Source organism: Garra rufa, chromosome 24, assembly GCF_049309525.1.
Source record: "Garra rufa chromosome 24, GarRuf1.0, whole genome shotgun sequence".
NCBI classification, from domain to species: domain Eukaryota; kingdom Metazoa; phylum Chordata; class Actinopteri; order Cypriniformes; family Cyprinidae; genus Garra; species Garra rufa.
In genome coordinates, this window is record NC_133384.1 from 37,006,763 (window position 1) to 37,031,197 (window position 24,435).

At 36.5% G+C, this 24,435-nt stretch overlaps 10 gene segments (V, D, J or C); 3 read left to right on the plus strand and 7 right to left on the minus strand.

The window, feature by feature from the left end:
• Positions 1-1,051: 1,051 nt before the first annotated feature.
• Positions 1,052-1,545, minus strand: LOC141300357 (Ig kappa chain V region S211-like). The segment is given in 2 exon segments: positions 1,052-1,407; positions 1,497-1,545. Coding segments are annotated over 2 exon segments (405 nt in total).
• A 501-nt stretch (positions 1,546-2,046) lies between these two features.
• On the plus strand, positions 2,047-3,536 carry LOC141300359 (Ig lambda chain C region-like). The segment is given in 3 exon segments: positions 2,047-2,052; positions 2,156-2,207; positions 3,075-3,536. Coding segments are annotated over 3 exon segments (375 nt in total).
• A 1,337-nt stretch (positions 3,537-4,873) lies between these two features.
• LOC141300360 (immunoglobulin kappa variable 1-27-like) lies at positions 4,874-5,362 on the minus strand. The segment is given in 2 exon segments: positions 4,874-5,226; positions 5,314-5,362. Coding segments are annotated over 2 exon segments (402 nt in total).
• Positions 5,363-9,145: 3,783 nt separating this feature from the next.
• LOC141300715 (immunoglobulin kappa variable 4-1-like) lies at positions 9,146-9,621 on the minus strand. The segment is given in 2 exon segments: positions 9,146-9,483; positions 9,573-9,621. Coding segments are annotated over 2 exon segments (387 nt in total).
• Positions 9,622-12,327: 2,706 nt separating this feature from the next.
• Positions 12,328-12,791, minus strand: LOC141300361 (immunoglobulin kappa variable 4-1-like). The segment is given in 2 exon segments: positions 12,328-12,653; positions 12,743-12,791. Coding segments are annotated over 2 exon segments (375 nt in total).
• A 1,695-nt stretch (positions 12,792-14,486) lies between these two features.
• On the plus strand, positions 14,487-14,924 carry LOC141300362 (Ig lambda-3 chain C region-like). The segment is given in 2 exon segments: positions 14,487-14,499; positions 14,608-14,924. Coding segments are annotated over 2 exon segments (330 nt in total).
• A 3,683-nt stretch (positions 14,925-18,607) lies between these two features.
• On the minus strand, positions 18,608-19,110 carry LOC141300363 (immunoglobulin kappa variable 3-15-like). The segment is given in 2 exon segments: positions 18,608-18,972; positions 19,062-19,110. Coding segments are annotated over 2 exon segments (414 nt in total).
• Positions 19,111-19,647: 537 nt separating this feature from the next.
• LOC141300364 (Ig lambda chain C region-like) lies at positions 19,648-21,172 on the plus strand. The segment is given in 3 exon segments: positions 19,648-19,653; positions 19,757-19,808; positions 20,659-21,172. Coding segments are annotated over 3 exon segments (375 nt in total).
• Positions 21,173-21,516: 344 nt separating this feature from the next.
• Positions 21,517-22,010, minus strand: LOC141300365 (immunoglobulin kappa variable 4-1-like). The segment is given in 2 exon segments: positions 21,517-21,872; positions 21,962-22,010. Coding segments are annotated over 2 exon segments (405 nt in total).
• A 1,589-nt stretch (positions 22,011-23,599) lies between these two features.
• LOC141300937 (Ig kappa chain V region 3374-like) lies at positions 23,600-24,075 on the minus strand. The segment is given in 2 exon segments: positions 23,600-23,937; positions 24,027-24,075. Coding segments are annotated over 2 exon segments (387 nt in total).
• Positions 24,076-24,435: the final 360 nt, after the last annotated feature.

Consider the following 24,435-nt stretch of genomic DNA (forward strand, 5'->3'; position numbering starts at 1 on the left):
ACGGGTCAAAGGTCACAGAGGAGGTTCAGACCAGCGCAGAGAGCGAGCGGGACGGACGATACAGCCGCAGCAGCGTCCTAAGCGTCAAAAAAGCACTCTGGGAACGCACAGAGCGCTTCGTCTGCAGAGTAACACATGCCGGAGATGATCAAGAGGCCTCGTTCCTCAAGAGCTCCGAGTGCTGATGTTTCTCCAGTGAAGAGCAGCAGGATTCACAGCAGTCACGTGATTTACAGCTCAATACTGAAGCAGTCTTTCAATGTGCTGCCATTGATGTTCATTCAATAAAGCTTCTGAACGCCTTCCATTTGTGTTGGACTGCATCATTGATCAGTGTGTCGTTCCTTCACTAAAGTTTGAGCTGCTGTTGATGGATTGTAATAGTTGAGAACAGCTGCATTTAGCAGTAAATGTGAACTGAAGCTCTTGGGGTTTGAACATGGTCACTGGAGACGGAGCTGCTCTATTCTGAGACGATCAGAATCACTAAAGCTGCCAATGCAAATCTGATTTACACCTCAAACTCACAGTTTCACTGTTTGATTGGTTCAACGCTCTGAACTGAAACAGTTTCACTTCTGCTCATGGAGTGATGAGACAGTTATGAAGTTTGAGTGGTAGTTTTATAAGATTTATACAGCTTATGAATTAATGTAATGAGAGATGGATGCTTTTGACTTGAAAATGATGAATAAACTATTCAAGCAGCATCATTTATGTCCTGCTGATGCTTTTTGGAATATAAATGTATTTTTATAAAAAATAAATAAATAGTGCATTATAAAAATACATAATGAAAAATATCATCGATTGAAGAGTGAGTGGGGAATAGAAGAGATAAACCACAAAAGATCTGAAAAATGATCATTATATCAAAATAATTTTAATATTCTTTAAAGAAATGAACAAACAAATAAAATAAGGATGGACCTTAACAAAATTGGGATTAAGATTTGTGTTTCTATAATGTTGTGTGTGAGTGTTTGAGCAGCTGCAGTATCAGTTCAGTCACTGTGACTCTGACTGACAGAGGTTTTTGTACGACTCTTTATCACTGTGTGAACACACGATCACCTGCACAGCTACCAGGAGAACTTATTCTGCAGTGAAAACTCTGACAGTAATAATGTCCAGCATCTTCAGTCTGGACTCCACTGATGGTCAGAGTGAAATCACTGTTAGATCCACTGCCACTGAATCTAGATGGAGTTCCTGACTCAAGCGTTTTTACATAACGAATCAGGAGTTTAGGAACTTCTCCAGGTTTCTGTAAGTACCAGGCTAAGCGCTGCCCCCAGCTATTACTGAACACATCTGTGCTGGTTCTACAGTTGATTTTGACCGTTTCTCCTGGTTGAGCTGCTGTCATTGAGGGACTCTGAGTGACGGTGATCTGTCCTCTACACTCTGAAACACACAACAAGAAGAAAATCAACTCCAAACTTTGACAATATACTTGAAGAAATGAATTGATATCAAACTTGTGCTCCACAAACCTTGAGCAAACGCTGTGAGAGTCCAGATGAAGATGATGATGAAGGTCATGTTGATGAAGATTGTTGTGTGTCAGTGATGAAGTGTTAAACTCACAGCACTATAAACACTCTCAGAGCACTGAAGCATCTGATCAATATGCAAACACACTCCAGATCATTTACCTGAAGACAGTCGCTCATTAGCAGACACAAAATACTAATTAATCTTTCTAGATTTGATCTTCCAATAGCAAAGCTGTTATATCAGATCATTCACTTCTGAATAACTCTTCAAGACCAACTTTAGTATTTTATCTTGACTCTCTCCTGTGAGACTTTGAGAATATTTTTGACTGTAGTTGGATTGAAACATGACACTTAATTCTTAAATTTTATGCTAAATCCATGTATGTTCCTGCAGGTTTTTATCCGACATGAGGATGATCACATGTGTCTCTGTCAATCACTGAGTTTAATTGTGAGTCACGTTACATTTAATATAAACTTCTTAAATATTCAGGTTCATGCTTTAGTAATAATGCAGACTGCATAAAACACATAAGGTAAATAAATGAAGGTAATTTGTGCTGTGAGTGGATGTGTTTGTTGGAGACTCAGTTGATGTGTGTTTGTGCAGTTAGTGAAGCGTTCAGGAGGTTTTTGTTCAGCTGCTCTATTAGTTTGTATCACTGTGGGTCACTTTTGGCAGCGGCACCAAACTGGATGTTGGCAGTAAGTAAATCATTATTATTAATACAACAACTGACTGTTAAACACTTTATTGCTTTATAGAAATGGTGCACTTTTCTGCTTATTTATGTTTTAACTTTATTTTTAGTTCACACTGAATGTTTGGCAGTCAACATTGTAAAAATGATTTTTATTGTCATGGCATCTTTGTTTTTATCCAGTGAACTATAATCATTTCTGTTATTTTTTAACTAGATTTTAAGTTATGAGCTTCAGCTCCTTTTTTCCCTTATTTATAGTTAAATTCTAAATGTTAACAAGGTGCACTGAAATCAAATGTAGCATTAAGTCATTTTGGCACAACTTTGATTTTACCTGAAAATGTATGACAGTAATTAAACATACATTTTCAGATTAGTATGTTGATTTTTTTTTTAAGCAAACCTTGCAGATCTTTTCAAACTGGAAGTTATATGGTTGTTTAATTGTATTTATTTTGCCAATATTTGATAGGTTAATATTTTATAGTAGAGATGCCAGTCAAAAGTTTTTCTAAAATGTTCTATTTTTTAAAACATACTTTATATCCAGTGTTCTCATGCTGCCATCAAAAACTGTAATGAATTCCTGCAGTAATTATTCATATCTGATATTTGATGCTTTTAATAAAAATGTCTAGTATTGCAGTTATTAATAAAAATGTCTCTTCCAGTCAATATAAGTTTCACCAAACTTTCATTGCTTTGCTGATCACAGTCTTTGTAAAAATTCATTCAGGTGACTTGCAGTTTACTGGTGCAAAAATGTCTAATAAACTATCAATGTATTAATTGTTCATATATTTATAATGAACCTGAAAGGAGAGAAATGCTTTGTTCTTGACTGAGTTGACTATTGTGTGTTTGTCAGGCGTCACTCGTCCTAAAGTGAGCGTCCTGCCGCCCTCCAGTGCAGAGATCTCCTCAAAGAAGACAGCGACACTGGTGTGTGTGGCCAACAAGGGCTTCCCGTCAGACTGGAGCCTGAGCTGGAAGGTGGACGGAAGCAGCAGGTCTCAGGAGAGCAGCGCTGGGCTCCTGGAGAAGGACGGTCTGTACAGCTGGAGCAGCAGCCTGACTCTCTCTGAGCAGGAGTGGATGGAGAGCGTCTCAGTGATCTGTGAGGCCACACGGAGCGGCCAGCCTGCGATCACTGGACACCTGACCAGACATCAGTGTTCAGAGTAGATCTGCTGCTCTTCTCACTCATGTCTCACATGGAGACTAACAGCACATGAGCGACTCCTTCATTCTCCACATCCAGCTTCAGCCGCTCTCATCTGCATCTGCTCTGCTTTGTGTGTTTCTTACAAGACTATATGTGTGCTTTATCATTCAGTCATGAGTTTATTACGATATAGTCAATAAATGAAATTGTAACTTTGTCTTTGTGCACTTTTTTGTGTATTTTTTTTATTTTGGGTCATTTATTTTTAGCTTTTATAAATAAACTTAAATCAACGAACCATGAAAACACCTGCAGATTCATGTTGAAACAAGAATGTGTCCAAATTATGAACCTCACACAATTTTAGATTAGTTTAATAAGATAGAGTATTGTTCATTAATTTACTTATGTGAAAAGTTCAATAAATGCTTTATATTTAATTTAATATTCATGAAAATCTGCTATGTTGTGTGTGAGTGATAGTGTTTGAGCAGCTGCAGTATCAGTTCAGTCACTGTGACTCTGACACACACACACACACACACACACACACACACAAAAAAAACATTTAATCTTTACAGACACAAACCTCGACATAATACTGCCAGCTGACAGATCAATACAGTGATGAAAGTCATTTTTGTTGGTTGTAAGTTCAGTTACAGTGAAAAACAGTTATTGATCATGTTTGATGTTTGACAGAGTTATAAACACACAGAGCACTGAAGCGTGTGTCGCTCATGTAAAACACACTCTCTATGCAAAAGCTGCAGATGTGAACAAGTTTGAACAGGTCAATAAACTAAGGTCACTTTAAACATCAATGACAGATGTGACAGATCCTATAAAAGGCACAGACTAAATCAATAATACATGACAATATATTGAGATATTCAGAATATGAGTGTGTGCTTGTGCAGCACCTTAAAGTGACAACTAGTGGTTCCACACAAATAGTAAGAACCAAATAAAGTACTTGATGATTAGGGATTGGGGAAGTTGGGCAATGTGATGTAGGGGCTATTTTACACCAGGGTTGCACCCCTATGGGGTTTATATTAACCACAGATGTGTATTTTTACAGTTTGCTTTATTAACACCACACTGGGACATTAGGACCCATTCAGATCACAGGATGAGCACCACATGCTGGCCTCACTAACACCTCTTTTAGCAGCAGCAGCCTGATTCACCCAGAGAGTCTCCCATCTAGTTACAGACCATGCTGAGCTTTAGTGGGTGTGCAGGAGAAAGCTGCAGGTTGATGTTGCTGGCTTATGCTGCTGGACTCCTCAAGCATCCCATATACGTCTGGCCCAAAACTTTCCAGGAATAGAGACATTGATGGACGTTTGGTCTAGTTGTTGCTCTCAGTGCTTTCACTTCTGATTTATTTTTAGATGTATGTGTGACAATGTTGTTCATCACCCCCCTTTAAGCAGCTGCAGTATCAGTTCAGTCCCTGTGACTCTGACTGATGGAGGTTTTTGTATGACTCTTTATCACTGTGTGAATGTACTATCAGCCACACAACCAGCAGCATTTGTTCTGCAATTAAAACTCTGACAGTAATAATGTCCAGCATCTTCAGTCTGGACTCCACTGATGGTCAGAGTGAAATCACTGTTAGATCCACTGCCACTGAATCTAGATGGAGTTCCTGACTGGAGTTTGTTTGTATAATAAATCAGGAGTTTAGGAGCTTCTCCAGGTTTCTGTAAGTACCAGCTCAAATAATAAATCCCTTCCCAAAGGAGAGCATCTGTGCTGGTTCTACAGTTGATTTTGACTGTTTCTCCTGGTTGAGCTGCTGTCATTGAGGGACTCTGAGTGACGGTGATCTGTCCTCTACACTCTGAAACACAACAAGAAGAAAATCAACTCCAAACTTTGACAATATACTTGAAGAAATGAATTGATATCAAACTTGTGCTCCACAAACCTTGAGCAAACGCTGTGAGAGTCCAGATGAAGATGATGATGAAGGTCATGTTGATGAAGATTGTTGTGTGTGTCAGTGATGAAGTGTTAAACTCACAGCACTATAAACACTCTCAGAGCACTGAAGCATCTGATCAATATGCAAATGAACTGATCCTGTATTTAAATAAGTTTCTAAATGAAAATTGCTCATTCATTTATTCCTGTCAATCATTGTATCCACACAAGACACTGTTTAATCTTTGTTTGTAAATTATTTTGGCTGGTGTTTTATCATCTGTTGGTTTATTACAGGATGGTCTCTGATTATGGATAATAATGACTTTAAATATTTTGATTATTCAAGGTTTTTGACCATGAATTAAACTTGTATTTCAGCTCAGTTAGTTTGAGGGACCTTCACAGCAGTGATACTGGCTTTTATGGTGCATTGTGGGAATGTTTTGAGCATTAGTGTTATGTAATTCCTGAGTTTCGCAAAAAATAGCATAACATTTACAACCAATTCAAACCACATGAAAAAAGACCCCTGGTGACTGACATATATAACTATTAAATGTTTAAATATGTAACGATAAATGTCTATTTAAAAATTCTGCAATGCCATTAGCATTACATTTCATTTTTTATATGATGATTTGCTGCTTAAAATAATTTCTGATTATTATTGTAGGGCTTCATATTTTTGTGGAAACTGTGATACAATGTATTTTTCAGGATTCTTTGAAATAGAAAAAGTTTATTTACTTTATTTATTTAAAATAAAAATGTATTTTGATCAAATGAATGCATTTTTACTCATAATATAACTATTATATTATCACATTATAATATTACTCTATATTAATATATATATATATATATATATATATATATATATATATAGCCCTATATTAAAAGTGATAAAGATATTATATATATTATAACATATTAAATCCACATAGAAATAGTTCTACATGTCAATATGTTAATCTATGTGATAATGTTTTCCCCTGTAGTATATGTAGCAACCACATATGTGAACATATACAACTTTATTAAAAGAACATAAAAATAAATAAATAAAACGGATGGATGGATGGGATAGGGCTACATATACATAACATATGTCCAAATATATTTTACACATACATCATACATAAACATACATGCTGTATGTGAATGGGATAGATATAAATATATGATGTTAATATATTAAATTGTTCAGTTTAGAATAGATTTCATTTTCATCTTCGTATGTCAAAATATTTCCTGTGTGGAAATGTAATATTTGTACGCATATTATCTTATAAAATTAACTTTAAGATGCAAATGTAATGATGATTGACGCGTGATCAATTATTCCCGCACTCAGCTCCTGCAGCTTTGGTTTGCTTTTAGGCTACAATTTAGTCAACAAACAAATCTGATCGAGGATGAATGAGTCGATTTTAGATTATACAAGAAGATCCGCTCGCTTCGACTACTGGAATCAAACCAGAGCAACGTTGACGGAGTACAGATCTACTCTCACTCGATCTAATGAGAAGAATTATTGTGTGTTTGGACTTTAGGATCAACGGGATCGATGATGATTTTGGATGTTTGCTGACATCGAGCCGGTAGGACATGGGTTGGAATTGTTTTCTCGCTTGTGTTGCGGATGGTTTGAAATGGTTTGGCAGTTTTGTTTGCTGTTGATGTTGTTGGTTTGTTTGAGATGAGGAGAGTCTCTGATGATGTGCTTTTGTTATGAAAAGTGTTTGATGTGCTTTGGATAGTGCTCGTGATGTTGAACCTGAACAGGACAAATGTTCAAATGTTCAGTTTACCGCAAAAGCTTTGGCTAATAAAACTGAGCAACTACAGAAAGAACAAAAACTAAATGTGAATGTGATTAAAAGGTTAATACTGGCCACCAAAGAACTCATGCAAAGAAATGAGAATGTTTCAGCTGTTTGGTCTAAACTTGAAAGCTTGATGCAAGTTTTTTTAAGAGACAGTCAAACTTCATGATTCTGTGATCCTATTATTACCCAATGATGAGCAAACCAAACAGAATGATTGATTCTCAAGTGAATATAAACACAGAGACACCTTTATAAAAGACACAAAGCAGTGGAGAAGTGGAATTGAGAGCTCAAGTTGATAATGTCCAAGGTCAACCATTAGAATCAGCCGAGTGTTTTCTAGATGCTTCAGGAGAACCCAAATGTCCAAAATGTTCATGCATAACCAAAATTATATAAATCCATGTGACAGCATTTCTAATGTTGGAAGTAAAGGAAGTTCAACAACATCATCAGTCTCTTCAGCATGCATTAATGGCTCTAGTGTGCATTGTGTTAAAAGTGATCAAATTGATCAAATTCTCCATATTATAGATGAACAAAATGAAATGACATCTTTACTGGTTCAACAACAGTGTTTGTCATCTTTGCCTAGAAGCTAGAAGGGAAATTCAGATGTTTGATGGGAACCCTTTGCAATAACAGTCCTTTATGAAATCTTTTGAAAGTGGTGTAGAGAGTAAAACTGAAAGCCGTAATGATCGCTTATACTTTCTTGAACAGTAAAGCAGGGCTCATCCAAGAGAGATCATAAAGAGTGGCCAGCATATGGCTGCTGATCATGTGTATGTAAGGGCCTGAGCTTTACTACAAGAGAATTTTGGTGACCAGTACAAAATTGCAAATATTGAAAAGGCTTTTTCATGGGCAAACATCAGAAGTGAAAATCTCAGTTCCATGACATGAAGACTCCTGCGCGATCCCTTGCTTTTTTCTTTTTCCCTGTAGAAAATTAAAGTAGCCTACTCCAACATTTTTGACTGCGCTTTCTGCATCTTAAACAGTCTCCGTGAAATGGAGCGTGTCACAACAATGAACCAGCTCACAAACATAAAAAATAAATAGAAAGCTTGAAATGTCTACTATTAAACAAACCAATTAAAATGAAAACACAATATTCTCTAATTATGTTGTCAGTAAGTAAGTAAATTATCTAATAAAAATAATTGTGACTTTATTACCTTTTGTTGTGAATTTCTATTTTACAAAAAACTTTCTCACAAACAGATTTACATAAAACCACCTTGCCTGTTTACCTGTGTTAGAGATTTGTTGTCATCCAGGATACTGTATAACAGGTCAAAGGTCATCCAATTGGGAAAGACCATCTAAATCTTGCTAAAGATTTCATTATAAAGCAGGTTAATCATATTGGGGTAATTGTGATGTGTATTTTGGGACTGATTATGAAACAAATGATTTCAGCAATATAACAATTTGTGCTGGGTTTTTACATTAATCCATGTCTGATGTTGAGAAGAGCTGATGTTGAGTCTCATATCAGTGTGTGTGTGAGTGTCCTTCTCTCGGAGGTTTTTGTACAATGCATTTGACTAGAATGAATAATTATTATTAAGAAAAGAAGTGGAGGAAAAGGTGCAACATTGCTGTTTTGTTTTTGTTTTTTTGAAAATGTGCTTATCGCAACTCATTTTGCCAGCACAGGTCACATATGACTTTAGAATTAAATCTGAGTGTAATAAAATCTATAATCGATCCAGCACAAACACCACACCATTGGATCTGAGAGATATGGCACAATTGTGTTTTTTATTTGATATCAGTTTACACACTCAGCTTTCTCTGATTATAGCCAAAACTTTTTATCACCAGACAAATCATAATCTAATAGAGCTGATTTGACTCCTAACTCAGTTTGGAGCTCATGTGTAGTTCCTGTGTTTGGTCTCTGTGTGTCAGTAGTGAGTGATAGTGTTTGAGCAGCTGCAGTATCAGTTCAGTCACTGTGACTCTGACTGACAGAGGTTTTTGTACGACTCTTTATCACTGTGTGAACACATATTGACTGTTGACTACATGGAAACTCTGACAGTAATAATGTCCAGCATCTTCAGTCTGGACTCCACTGATGGTCAGAGTGAAATCACTGTTAGATCCACTGCCACTGAATCTAGATGGAGTTCCTGACTGAAGTGTGCTTGTTAAATAAATCAGGAGTTTAGGAGCTTCTCCAGATTTCTGTAAGTACCAGGCTAAATAATGTCCCCAAGTTGTATGGTAATATACATCTCTGCTGGTTTTACAGTTGATTTTGACTGTTTCTCCTGGTTGAGCTGCTGTCATTGAGGGACTCTGAGTGACGGCGATCTGTCCTCTACACTCTGAAACACACAACAAGAAGAAAATCAACTCCAAACTTTGACAATATACTTGAAGAAATGAATTGATATCAAACTTGTGCTCCACAAACCTTGAGCAAACGCTGTGAGAGTCCAGATGAAGATGATGATGAAGGTCATGTTTATTTATTTATTTATTTATCTGGATCCCCATTAGCCACTACAAAAGTAGTGGCTATTCTTCCTGGGGTCCATCATACACACAACAAAACTACATTAATCCACAACAACAAAAACCACTACAAAAACATAAAAACCCAAATTTCATACATAACATCAAGACCAACAATCCACTCAGTACTGTGCAATTAAATATTTTTTCAACAATTTTTTAAACCTCACTTTACTTTTTAAAAAACATGTAATGTTCAATGGCAATTCGTTCCATGTTTTCATTCCTCTATACATTACAGTCCTTTGCTTTGCATTAGTTTTTGAAACCGGAAGCAAGAAATATCCTTTTGATGCAAGCCTGGTGTTAAAATTATGACTAGCATTACTATACAAAAGTTGACAATACAATACACTTGGAACTCGTGATACAGAAATATTTCTTATAAAACACAGAAGAGAAACAATTACCCTATCCTTTACCAATAGCCAACCTAGAGTTGTGTGCATTTTCATAATATTAACCCTTCTATTGCAGTGCAAAATTAATCGTGCAGCTCTGTTCTGGACTAACTGCAATTTTCCTAAATCTTTATTTGATGCACTCGACCATACCACCGGACAGTAATCCAGATAATTAAGAACCATTGCATGCACAATTTTAGAGATACAATACTGTGGCAAAAATTTTACACATCTCTTAATAACTGATAAACCTCTTCCCATAACAATTACCATATTATCGATCTGTTTTGACCACTTTAGCCTACTATCAAGAATAACTCCAAGAAGCCTAATTTCCTCTACTTGTTCAATAGGCACACTATTTACAGACAACTTTAATTGTGGTTTACATTTTAGTTTAAAATTTGATCCAAACACAATACTTTTGGTTTTAGTCAAATTTAAAACCATCTTATTATTCCGTACCCAATTTACCACTAATTGTAACTCCTCATCTAAATCCGCAGACAATTTTTCAATTGATGTCGCTGGTAGATGTTGATGAAGATTGTTGTGTGTGAAGTGATGAAGTGATGAAGTGTTAAACTCACAGCACTATAAACACTCTCAGAGCACTGAAGCATCTGATCAATATGCAAATTAACTGATCTTGTGTTTAAATGAGCTTCTAAATTAAGCAGAGTCAAGCAGGGCATGAGGCTGATGCAGGAAGTGATGAAAGACTCTTTTATAAGCAGCTAGGAGTCAGCTGACCAGCCAGGGCATGGCACCAGTTAGACTGCAGGAAGAAATCTGTTTTTTTCCTGGACAGAGACACACAAACTCCTTCCAAAACAAAAGAAAACACAAATGTGCATAAATTTACAACCAATTCAAACCACATGAAAAATGAATAAACCCCGGTTTCACAGACAAGGCTTAAGCCTAGTCCCAGACTAAAATGTAAGTCTGAGTTGTTTCAACTGAAAGAAACTTGCACTGACTGATCTTAAAATATATCAGTGTCTTTGTTTTTTCTCAAGATGCACACCAGTAATGTTTTTTCATAAGCACTTTTATAAAAATTACTTAAATGTCCAAATTGAACTATGGCCTAATCATGTTTTAGTCTAAGCCCTGTCTGTAAAACTGGACCTAAATGTTTAAATATATAGCAGTATATCTCTTAATATCTATATAAACAGGATGTCTAATGCTATTTCATGCATTCTAACTTATTTACACTGCTAAAGAGTTGGATTTGTTTCATGCTAAACATGACCAAAGTCTCAAAAATGAGTTGGATGTATGACCGAGTATTTCTGTGCCAAAGACACTCCCTCAGGGTTCATATACGTATCGGAATTTTTTTTTTTTTTTTTTTTTTGGGCCTGTATGATGTCATAAAAAGTGGGATTGCTTGCGTGCATTTCTCCAGGAAGAGCCGAGCACACATCAATCAGGGGTGCGTTTCCCAAAAGCACTAGGAAGTTCTGTTGTTACCAGTAGAGCTCAATGAAACTTGCGACCGTATAAGCTGACGGTAGTTTTTGGAAACATACCCCAGAGCAAGAGCAAGTATATGCCCAACAGCAACATGCTTCATTCAGGTTACGGAAGTAATCGGGATCAGATTCTGGATCAAATATATACGGCTGTATCTAATATTTAGCCATAGTCAATAAAGTTGTTTGTCATGTTTTATTTATGTTGATGTCAAAGCTTGCAGGCTACACAAAAGCTATGTATTCTAGTGAGTCTTTAGCTCTACTCACAGCATGACTCTAGAAGAAGTGGTACAGCTGTAACTGTCTTTTATAAATCTGATAAAACCAAAGATTTTTCTGAGATATGAAGGATGCAATGCTACTTTATAGCTAAGATTTGCAGAACTGTGTGTTATATTCAGTTTAATTGTTTAATAAAAAAAAATTGCTAGGGACAACTTAGTTGTCACTGGATTTTGGCAGCTTGAGATGAATAAACTACTTGAGAAACTGCTCAAGAACATCTTTGTTACTGGTAATGCACAATGAGGGTTAAATTATCTATTCTAAACAAAACACAAGTACTACAAAATTGGAACTGTGAAATATGGGACCATTGTTTTTTGTTTGATTTAATATTATTATCTTTACACACTTTAGTTTTGCTATGATTCTGAGCATACGAGTTAAACCTGTAAAGCTGAGTTGACTCCAGAGTTTTGAACACGTGTGCCTCTGTGTGTCAGTAGTGAGTGATTGACAGAGGTTTTTGTATTGCTCTTTATCACTGTGTAAACGTTGGGCCACTATGTGCACTGTGACAGTAGTAATATCCGGCATCTTCAGTCTGGACTCGACTGATAGTCAGAGTGAAATCACTGTTAGATCCACTGCCACTGAATCTAGATGGAGTTCCTGACTGGAGGACATCTGCATCAAAAATCAGGAGTTTAGGAGCTTCTCCAGGTTTCTGTACGTACCAGGCTAAATAGTATTTCCTATTCCAACTGTACACATCTCTGCTGGTTCTACAGTTGATTTTGACAGTTTCTCCTGGTTGAGCTGCTGTCATTGAGGGACTCTGAGTGACGATGATCTGTCCTCTACACTCTGAAACACACAACAAGAAGAAAATCAACTCCAAACTTTGACAATATACTTGAAGAAATGAATTGATATCAAACTTGTGCTCCACAAACCTTGAGCAAACGCTGTGAGAGTCCAGATGAAGATGATGATGAAGGTCATGTTGATGAAGATTGTTGTGTGTGTCAGTGATGAAGTGTTAAACTCACAGCACTATAAACACTCTCAGAGCACTGAAGCATCTGATCAATATGCAAACACACTCCAGATCATTTACCTGAAGACAGCAGATACAGTTTTACTATTTAGTAAATTTCCTAATAATTATTTTTTTCCAATTTCAGAAACAGACACTTATGTTTTACTGCATGTTATTAATTATTTATTCTAGGTTGAGCTTCTCTCTCCAAACACTGTTTTACTGATCGGTTTCATTCAGGCTTGGATGCTGAGAGCATTTAATACCCGTGTTAGAGATTTGATTTGTCATCCATGATACTGTGTAAAAGGTCAAAGGTCATTCGATAGGGAATGAATCTAAATCTGTCTAAAGATTCATTATAAAGCATGTAAATAGAATTAGTGTAAATGTGATTTGGGACTGAAACAAATGATTTCAGCCTTCATGCAATAACAAGTGTTTCTTTTATGAACATTTTGTACTGCTTTCTATAATAATCCATGTCTGATGTTGAGAAGAGCTGATGTTGAGTCTCATCGGTGTGTTTGTGAGTGTTTTTCTCTCTTTCTCTGCTGGAGTTTGTGTTCATTTGAGTGTGACGGAGGTTTTTGTACGAAGCTTTCACTAGAATGAAGCACTGTGGTACACTTTTGGTGGAGGAACTGAACTGGCGATCAGAAGTAAGTCATTTTTAAATTATCTAATATAAATTTACAATGTGTATGTTTTTTAAAAGGAGGTTTAAGATCGTTTAAGAACTTTTGTCAACAATATTCTTAATTTATTACAAAATATATTATTAAATAGCTTTACTTTTATTTCACATCGTATTAATTGTAAAAGTTTCAGTCTATTTTGTTGAAGGGTTCCACCATCACAGTAGTCTGAATAAGTAATCTTTAGTGATATTCAGTATTTTTTAATTTTAAACCATATTTCAAATTTGTACCAAATGTTTTACATCAGTAATTTCACATCTCATGTATGTCTCATGACACAAAAGCTGGATAATATAGACAAAATATTTAATGCCATTGGTGTCATCATCAGGCAAAAAAGAAATTCAGCTGATGTTAAAATTAATTATTTAAACTATTAAGTTACGTTTATGAAAAAATGTCCTGAGTGATGACTATATTTAAAATACAAATAAAGCATGTATAAAATAATCAATTGAAAAAAATCACAACAAAATGATCAATATGCATTTAGAAAGAGATGATTTATAAAATCAGTTTTAATATTTTAATTACCTGAGAATAAAGCATGCATTTTACAGTATATCATGGTTGATTTAGAAAAGATATTACATATATACACATATGCAGTATTTTCTGCCTGATACATTAAACAAAGTAAATATGTAAAATTTACAGTAAAAATGGCGTCTGTGATAGCCAGACTTGTTCTTTTTCACTTTCAAAAACTGAAAATGTGATCAGTGTTTTACTGTAAAATTACATTAAATATCCAGTTAGATTTATTAGTTTTTTTTACTGTATATCGTAAAAGAACTTAGTCTTAACAGGTTTTTACTGTAACATTTTTTTTATAGTCTTGTACTATTACAATTACATTAATTTCACAGCATACCTTTCTTTATAGTAAATATAAATTTAGCTGACGGAGAATATTTTCAAACTTAAAGATATTTGTGTATATGAATGACAGCAGTGATGTGGAATTACAGTAAAGATGAACTGATGGTGATTTTGACAGCATTAGCACGTCTGCTCCAGTGAAGATTGTAGCTGCAGATGTGAATAATTGAGTTTTGTGTGTGTTTGTGTGTTTCAGCTGGTCCTGCAGTGAAGCCCTCCGTGTCTCTGCTGCCTCCCTCTTCTCTGCAGATCTCTGGAGACTCAGCCGCACTGCTCTGTCTGCTCAGCTCTTACTCTCCACAGGGGGCGCAGGTGAGCTGGATGCTGGACGGGTCAAAGGTCACCGAGGAGGTTCAGACCAGCGCAGAGAGCGAGCGGGACGGACGATACAGCCGCAGCAGCGTCCTAAGCGTCAAAAAAGCACTCTGGGAACGCACAGAGCGCTTCGTCTGCAGAGTAACACATGCCGGAGATGATCAAGAGGCCACGTTCCTCAAGAGCTCCGAGTGCTGATGTTTCTCCAGTGAAGAGCAGCAGGATTCACAGCAGTCACGTGATTTACAGCTCAATACTGAAGCAGTCTTTCAATGTGCTGCCATTGATGTTCATTCAATAAAGCTTCTGAACGCCTTCCATTTGTGTTGGACTGCATCATTGATCAGTGTGTCGTTCCTTCACTAAAGTTTGAGCTGCTGTTGATGGATTGTAATAGTTGAGAACAGCTGCATTTAGCAGTAAATGTGAACTGAAGCTCTTGGGGTTTGAACATGGTCACTGGAGACGGAGCTGCTCTATTCTGAGACGATCAGAATCACTAAAGCTGCCAATGCAAATCTGATTTACACCTCAAACTCAGTTTCACTGTTTGATTGGTTCAACGCTCTGAACTGGAACAGTTTCATATCTGCTCATGGAGTGATGAGACAGTTATGAAGTTTAAACAGTAGTTTCATAAGGCCAGTTTATCAAAGGTACATGATGATTGTGGCACAATCTACAAATAAAACAAGAAGAAAATTTTTTAGTTTGATTTGATATCAATTCATCTTAGAATCAGAGCATAGTTGAGTCATACAGTCTGATTCCAGGATTTTGCAGCAAACGTTCCATAAAGTTTTAATCCAGTTCAATCAACTTTGCCTATTTCCCAAACTTTCCTGGGTGGAAAGAACTATTGCTGCATTTTAGGCAACCTGTTACTTGTGTTCAACCTTCTATCCATGAAAGTGCACCCGAATGGTAGTCAAACCCGTGACTTCCCACTCGTGAACTCCTACTAGATAGATGTACTCCTAGTTCCGAGTTCTGACGTGACAAAGCCCGCAAAACCACTATGTCAGCACCTACGGGTGCGGTGTTTATGCAAGTGGTACACAGTGAAAAAATAGACTTTAGGACAATATAACATTACAAACAAATTAATAATAATGTAATAATAATAAATGCGCTCAGGCAGTTTGGGGTGACTTGCCTGGAACGCAAAAAAGTCGTGAGTCGTGATTTGAAGTCGTGATTTAAAACATGCCTGGAACACAGCATAAGATAATTGGTTGGTCTATGTCTGCAGTAAAAAATCCATCATTTCATTGGGTACGTTTTTCTAAAGTTTGACTTAATAATTTCCAAATCAATATAATTTGAAGATTATTGCATTTTATAAAAATACAACAATTTATATTATTGACTAAGAGAGTTTTATTCATTATTTTTTCTAGAACTGTGGCAATTCATTTTTCCCTAATTTGATCCTGGGTTAAAGGTTAGTGAGTGAGGAAAAAGAGAAAACAAGTAATAATCAAGAGTTGAGAAGGAAACGAATTTAAGTCAAGCCAAGTCAAGTGTAGCTGCACTGGTCTAAATAAAAGATAGCCACGCTTCGTACTGATGACTTCCGCTGTTTATTTGTTTCTCTCGCTCTCTCTTTTCAGCAGACACCGTGAAAACTACAAGAAATAAAGCATATAAACATTCAAAATATGCGTTTCTTTTCACAGTCTCTCTTTAAATGTCCACTGATATGCATATGAACGTGCAACATATCTAAATCCACTAACATCAGTCTTTACACATAACATCGTTTACATAAACTTACATAAAACAACACTATACACAAGATGTAACAGACTTAAACATGAATTACCGTGTGCGCCCTCTTAGACCATGCAGATTTAATTAACTCTTTCTCCGTCTCTGTGTCGTAAGCTTCTCTATGCCACCATGTTAGTTTGACCCATAATGCAATGGTCCCACGCACCACTCAAATTAAACGTGATCTGTTACGCCTCAATGGTAACTCTTTCTTAAAGAACCCATAACTTTTTAACCATTTCAATGGTGCACATTGTCTGCTTTTACCTTAAATGTCACATTTATACATTTGATCCAGTATTCTAAACCACAAACACACTCAAATTTATATGAATTTATAAAGGAAACACAAATATACACAACTTTGTAAAAACTTGTGTCTTTGACATTTACATCAAGTCACCTTTATTTATATAGCGCTTTTAACAATACAGATTGTGTCAAAGCAACTGCACAGTATTTAAACAGCACAATAGTGTGTAAGTAACCTCATGAAATTATTGTTCAGTTAAAGGCAGTTCATCAATGAATTCAGTGATATCATCATCCAGTTCAGTTCAAATAGTATACGATATCGCTGGAAAGCGATAATTTAACAGCCTGACAGCAGCTACTATCTCTGCCTTCTCATCACAAACTCAACATCACAGCAAATCACAGCAGATCTGATTGGTGCAGAGAAGGAGAGGCGTGTCTAAATGGAATTGGTTGATCAGGGCTATGATTAGAATGTCATGGTAATATGCTACTTTTACAGTATATAGTATATAAAATATGTTGTGTCAAAGTTGTAGGTTAGCATCGGGTGCAGAACACAACCAGAGCTCACTGTGAGGAATATTATTAACAGTGATGCATTATTTTAAAGGTCCCATATTGTACACATTTCTGGAGGTTTATTTTAGTTGTTGATGTCCTTAAGAATATTTACGGTATAAGTGCCAAAATCCATCTCAACATATTTTTACAGCTCCTTTTTCTGTCAAGAACAGGTCGATTTTGGTCCATCTAATTAATATTCATGAGCCTCTCTTTTGATTGGCCTGTTGTTTTCTGAGTGACGCACAGCCAGGCCAACCACAAGTAACTACGGTCATGTATGCTGTAGCCTAGCCTGCTGTGGATGGTGATACTCAACAGGATATATCAAAATACTCATTAATGTTTTTTTCTTCTTCAAACACCGAATGCAGTAAGCTACGTAACTGTTGCTTTAGTAAAGCCCCTTTTACAATGCGCGCTGATTCCAGAAAATTACGGGAACGAGCGCTGTGTGAACAAAAGCCAGAACCAAATGCCATAAAGGCAGTGTTGTAGTGATGATGCACGTTACCCTGCGACTCTTCACGACAGAAAAATATGTGCAAAGTGGAATGAAGCAGCGATTAGGCAGCCCCTCACTATCAACGCCGAAGCACAGATTGATCGTCAGGTTAGTTTAAGTTTAGTGAAATGTACGCTTCGCATTACATTTCACATCCAAATGTCACATGTCTTTATGGGTTGTGTGTAAAGCAGGCACAGATTCCGGTAAACAACTGTAAATGAACCAAATTAAACAATTCCGGAACAAATCGTGGCACACATTATCTGTGTATTTTCCGGAATCAATGTGTGAAAGTGGCTGAAGTTGACGTGCCACTGGTCTCTTATATTAACGTTGTTCGGAAGCCTGTGCAATGATGTAGTTTTGACATCTATCGACTGAACAGGTTTTCTCAACTTGTTTTCGTGTTGTTGTTGCTTAGCAATGGCATGGATGCGATGTTGTCGGGGTTTCACAAAAGGAGGGTGGGACAGTGGCTGTGCTCAGGGTGGTGACTGAGTAGATCGGATGTCACATTTTTACGGAAGTCACAGCGGCTCGTGAAAAGGAACAGCTACTTTAAACAGGCTGTGTGCAGTTTACTGTGGATTGACTGTTTTGAAACTCATATGGTAGTTAAATAGCCCCTAGACCTCACTTATCATGAAAAAAGCCAGGAAATTTCAATTTTGACAATATGGGACCTTTAAATGAATGTTGTTTCACATCCTCCTTCAAACAGCTGCAATATCAGTTCAGTCACTGTGACTCTGACTGACGGAGGTTTTTGTACGACTCTTTATCACTGTGTGAACACATGTTGACTGTTGATGTAGTGGTAACTCTGACAATAATAATGTCCAGCATCTTCAGTCTGGACTCCACTGATGGTCAGAGTGAAATCTTTTGCAGATGAACTTGTGCCACTGAATCTAGATGGAGTTCCACCATAACGTGCTGTCACACGATATATCAGGAGTTTAGGAGCTTCTCCAGGTTTCTGGAAGTACCAGCTTAAAAAGGAAGTAATTGAAGTAGTTATAAATGCAAATCCTCCTGCAACAGTGTGAACATCTGTGCTGGTTTTACAGCTGATTTTGACTGTTTCTCCTGGTTGAGCTGCTGTCATTGAGGGACTCTGAGTGACGGTGATCTGTCCTCTACACTCTGAAACACACAACAAGAAGAAAATCAACTCCAAACTTTGACAATATACTTGAAGAAATGAATTGATATCAAACTTGTGCTCCACAAACCTTGAGCAAACACTGTGAGAGTCCAGATGAAGATGATGATGAAGGTCATGTTGATGAAGATTGTTGTGTGTGTCAGTGATGAAGTGTTAAACTCACAGCACTATAAACACTCTCAGAGCGCTGAAGCATCTGATCAATATGCAAACACACTCCAGATCATTTACCTGAAAACAGTCACTTGTTATGAGACACAAAATACAGTAACTGAAGTGAGAACAGAGCAAAAATTAATATTTTTCATAATATTTGATCTTCTAATAACCAAACTGTTATAAATGGTATCTGATCACTTAGTTGAATGAATACATCTACAGAACCTTCTTTAGATTGACTCTCTCATATTAGACTTTGGGATATTTTTTGTTCTTACTGTATATGGATTCAAACGTCACTGCAAATCCCTACATTTTATGTCAAACCATGGATGTTCCTGCAGGTCTTTAACAGACATTAGGATCATCACACATGTCTCTGTCAGTCACTGAGTTTAATTGTGAGTCACTTTACATATAATATAAACTTCTTAAATATTCAGGTTCATGCTTTAGTAATAATGCAGACTGCATAAAACACATAAGGTAAATAAATGAAGGTAATTTGTGCTGTGAGTGGATGTGTTTGTTGGAGACTCAGTTGATGTGTGTTTGTGCAGTTAGTGAAGCGTTCAGGAGGTTTTTGTTCAGCTGCTCTATTAGTTTGTATCACTGTGGTGGACTTTCGGCAGCGGCACCAAACTGGATGTTGGCAGTAAGTAAATCATTATTATTAATACAACAACTGACTGTTAATCACTTTATTGCTTTATAGAAATAGTGCACTTTTCTGCTTATGTTTTAATTTTATTTTTAGTTCACACTGAATGTTTGGCAGTCAACATTGTAAAAATGATTTTTATTGTCATGGCATCTTTGTTTTTATCCAGTAAACTATAATCGTTCCTGTTATTTCTTAATAACTAAATTTTAAGTTATGAGTTTCAGCTCCTTTTTTCCCTTATTGATAGTTAAATACTAAATGTTAACAAGGTGCACAGAAATCAAATGTAGCAATATGTCATTTTGGCACAACTTTGATTTTACCTGAAAATGTAAGACAGTAATTAAACATACATTTTCAGAGTAGTATGTTGATTTTTTTTTTAAGCAAACCTTGCAGATCTTTTCAAACTGTAAGTTATATGGTTGTTTAATTCTATTTATTTTGCTAATATTTGATAGGTTAATATTTTATGGTAGAGATGCCAGTCAAAAGTTTTTCTAAAATTTTCTATTTTTTAAAACATATGCTGCCATCAAAAACTGTAATGAATTCCTGCAGTAATTGTTTATTCATATCTGATATTTGATGCTTTTAATAAAAATGTCTAGTATTGAAGTTATTAATGAAAATGTCTCTTCCAGTCAATATAAGTTTCACCAAACTTTCATTGCTTTGCTGATCACAGGCTTTGTAAAAATTCATTTAGGTGACTTGCAGTTTAATGGTGCAAAATGTCTAATAAACTATCACTGTATTAATTGTTCATATATTTATAATGAATTTTGAAAGGAGAGAAATGCTTTGTTCTTGACTGAGTTGACTATTGTGTGTTTGTCAGGCGTCACTCGTCCTAAAGTGAGCGTCCTGCCGCCCTCCAGTGCAGAGATCTCCTCAAAGAAGACAGCGACACTGGTGTGTGTGGCCAACAAGGGCTTCCCGTCAGACTGGAGCCTGAGCTGGAAGGTGGACGGGAGCAGCAGGTCTCAGGAGAGCAGCTCTGGGCTCCTGGAGAAGGACGGTCTGTACAGCTGGAGCAGCAGCCTGACTCTCTCTGAGCAGGAGTGGATGGAGAGCGTCTCAGTGATCTGTGAGGCCACACGGAGCGGCCAGCCTGCGATCACTGGACACCTGACCAGACATCAGTGTTCAGAGTAGATCTGCTGCTCTTCTCACTCATGTCTCACATGGAGACTAACAGCACATGAGCGACTCCTTCATTCTCCACATCCAGCTTCAGGCGCTCTCATCTGCATCTGCTCTGCTTTGTGTGTTTCGTACAAGACTATATGTGTGCTTTATCATTCAGTCATGATTTTATTACAATTCAGTCAATAAATAAAATGGTAACTTTATGTCTTCGTGCCCTTTTTTGTGTATTTTTTTATTTTGTGTCATTTATTGGATCAGCGTTTCAGCTTTTATATATAAACTTAAATCAGCGAACCATGAAAACACCTGCAGATTCATGTTGAGACAAGACCGTGTCCAAATTATAAACCTCACAGAGTTTTAGATCAGTTTAATAAGATTATTTTAATTTACTAATTTAGCATGTGAAAAGCCCAATAAATGTTTGATATTTCATTTAATATTAATGAAAATCCGCTCTATTGAGTGAGTGATAGTGTTTGAGCAGCTGCAGAATCAGTTCAGTCACTGTGACTCTGACTGACGGAGGTTTTTGTACGACTCTTTATCACTGTGTGAACACAAGATCACCCACACAAGCATAACCACTTGCTCTGCAATGAAAACTCTGACAGTAATAATGTCCAGCATCTTCAGTCTGGACTCCACTGATGGTCAGAGTGAAATCACTGTTAGATCCACTGCCACTGAATCTAGATGGAGTTCCTGACTCAAGTGTTTTTGCATAACGAATCAGGAGTTTAGGAGCGTCTCCAGGTTTTTGTAAGTACCAGAATAAATAATCATCCCCATCACTATCCCTGTGTACTTTACTGCTGGTTTTACAGTTGATTTTGACAGTTTCTCCTGGTCGAGCTGCTGTCATTGAGGGACTCTGAGTGACGGTGATCTGTCCTCTACACTCTGAAACACACAACAAGAAGAAAATCAACTCCAAACTTTGACAATATACTTGAAGAAATGAATTGATATCAAACTTGTGCTCCACAAACCTTGAGCAAACGCTGTGAGAGTCCAGATGAAGATGATGATGAAGGTCATGTTGATGAAGATTGTTGTGTGTGTCAGTGATGAAGTGTTAAACTCACAGCACTATAAACACTCTCAGAGCACTGAAGCATCTGATCAATATGCAAACACACTCCAGATCATTTACCTGAAGACAGTCGCTCATTAGCAGACACAATACAACTGTTAAATTAGTCTTTCACTATTATATCTTCTAACACCAAAGGTGTTAAAAATTATATTATGTCATTCACTACTGAATACATCTACAAAACCAACTTAGCATGTTATGCTGACTCTCTCATATTAGACTATGTTGAGATATTGAGAATAATTTTGACAGATAGAAAGAAGACTATTAATTCCTAAAATTTGTCAAATCCATGGATGTTCCTTGAAGTTTTTTTAACAGACATGAGGATCATCACACGTGTCTCTGTCAGTCACTGAATCAACTGAGTTTGTGCCATGTCACACGATAAACCATTTTTTTAAATAAATTCAGGTTCGTGCTGTAGTAATAATAAAACGTATCACGTAAATGAAGTTAATTTCTGCTGTGAGTTGTTTGCTGGAGACTTGTGCAGAAATTACAAATATTAACATTAAAGACATTATTTTCCCTCATCAAACACTCAACTGATATTAGTTTGTATCTTTGATTCACCCTCAGCAGCATCAAATTGCATAAATCAATTAATCATTAAAAAAATAACTGACTTAATTTCCCTTTATTGTGACTTTTTTTAACACTTATTTTTTTTACAAAAAAAGGTATGAAGTTCATCTCACAGTTATATATTTATTACTCTGTGGTGGAAACAGGGTTGAATTTGTTGTTTCTTCTGACTTAGTCTTTATCAGTGATCAGTCATCTCCTTTTACAGTTTGATGAGCTCATGTGACACTGTTTGGCACATATTTAAGGGTTTAATGGTGGCTTCTGTTTTATGTACTATTTAAAAAAATGCTTTGTCTTCTGTGAATATTGGACACTAACAATAAGAAGCTGCTCACTGTGATTCACTGATGATTGATTTGTCTGAATCTTAATTATTATAGATGAGCTGTATCACTCATATTGGCTGAGGTCTCAGGTTAAGCTGGAGCTGTGATAGTGCTTGTATCTGAAGAATCTGCAGACACAATCATGAATTTTACGCTATAAATTGTCATTTAGTAGATCTGCAAGGCCACTTTATTACCTCTTGATTCTGACTTTTATCATGTTATGAAAATTAATGTTTGTTATTAATATAAAAAAGTTAGACAAACTGGCTCATGGTTGCTGTTGGTTCAGATTCTTAGTGTTCAAACTCACAGTTTCACAGTTTGATTGGTTCAACCCTCTGAACTGGATCAGTTTCACTTCTGCTCATGGAGTGATGAGATGGTTATGGAGTTTGAGTGGTCGCTTCATATGGCAAGTTTATCAGGATTGTAGTAGAATCTACAATTAAAAAGATAAACTACATCACTAGAATAAAAAAAAAACAGTTGTGTTTTGTAGTTTGATTTGACAAATTTGTTTGGTCTCTGTGTGTGTGATAGTGTTTGAGCAGCTGCAGTATCAGTTCAGTCACTGTGACTCTGACTGACAGAGGTTTTTGTACGACTCTTTATCACTGTGTGAACACATGTTGACTGTTGATGTAGTGGTAACTCTGACAGTAATAATGTCCAGCATCTTCAGTCTGGACTCCACTGATGGTCAGAGTGAAATCTTTTGCAGATGAACTTGTGCCACTGAATCTAGATGGAGTTCCACCATAACGTGCTGTCACACGATATATCAGGAGTTTAGGAGCTTCTCCAGGTTTTTGTAAGTACCAACTTAAATAGTATTGTGCACTATATTCAGCCACATCACTGCTTGTTCTACAGTTGATTTTGACAGTTTCTCCTGGTTGAGCTGCTGTCATTGAGGGACTCTGAGTGACGGTGATCTGTCCTCTACACTCTGAAACACACAACAAGAAGAAAATCAACTCCAAACTTTGACAATATCCTTGAAGAAATGAATTGATATCAAACTTGTGCTCCACAAACCTTGAGCAAACGCTGTGAGAGTCCAGATGAAGATGATGATGAAGGTCATGTTGATGAAGATTGTTGTGTGTGTCAGTGATGAAGTGTTAAACTCACAGCACTATAAACACTCTCAGAGCACTGAAGCATCTGATCAATATGCAAATGAACTGATCCTGTATTTAAATGGGTTTAAATACAGACTGACTGACTCACTCACATGTGTGAACATTTTCATGTACAAATAATTTATCAATAAGAAGAAAAAACAACATAACATTTACAACAAATTCAATCTACATGAACAGATACACCTGATGGCCTGATTAGCATTACATTTTAGTCCCATAAATGATTTGTCTTTTGCACTGACTTTTATGATGTGAAATTGTAAAAATAAAACATGACGTGACAAAGAAGTAAAATCTAA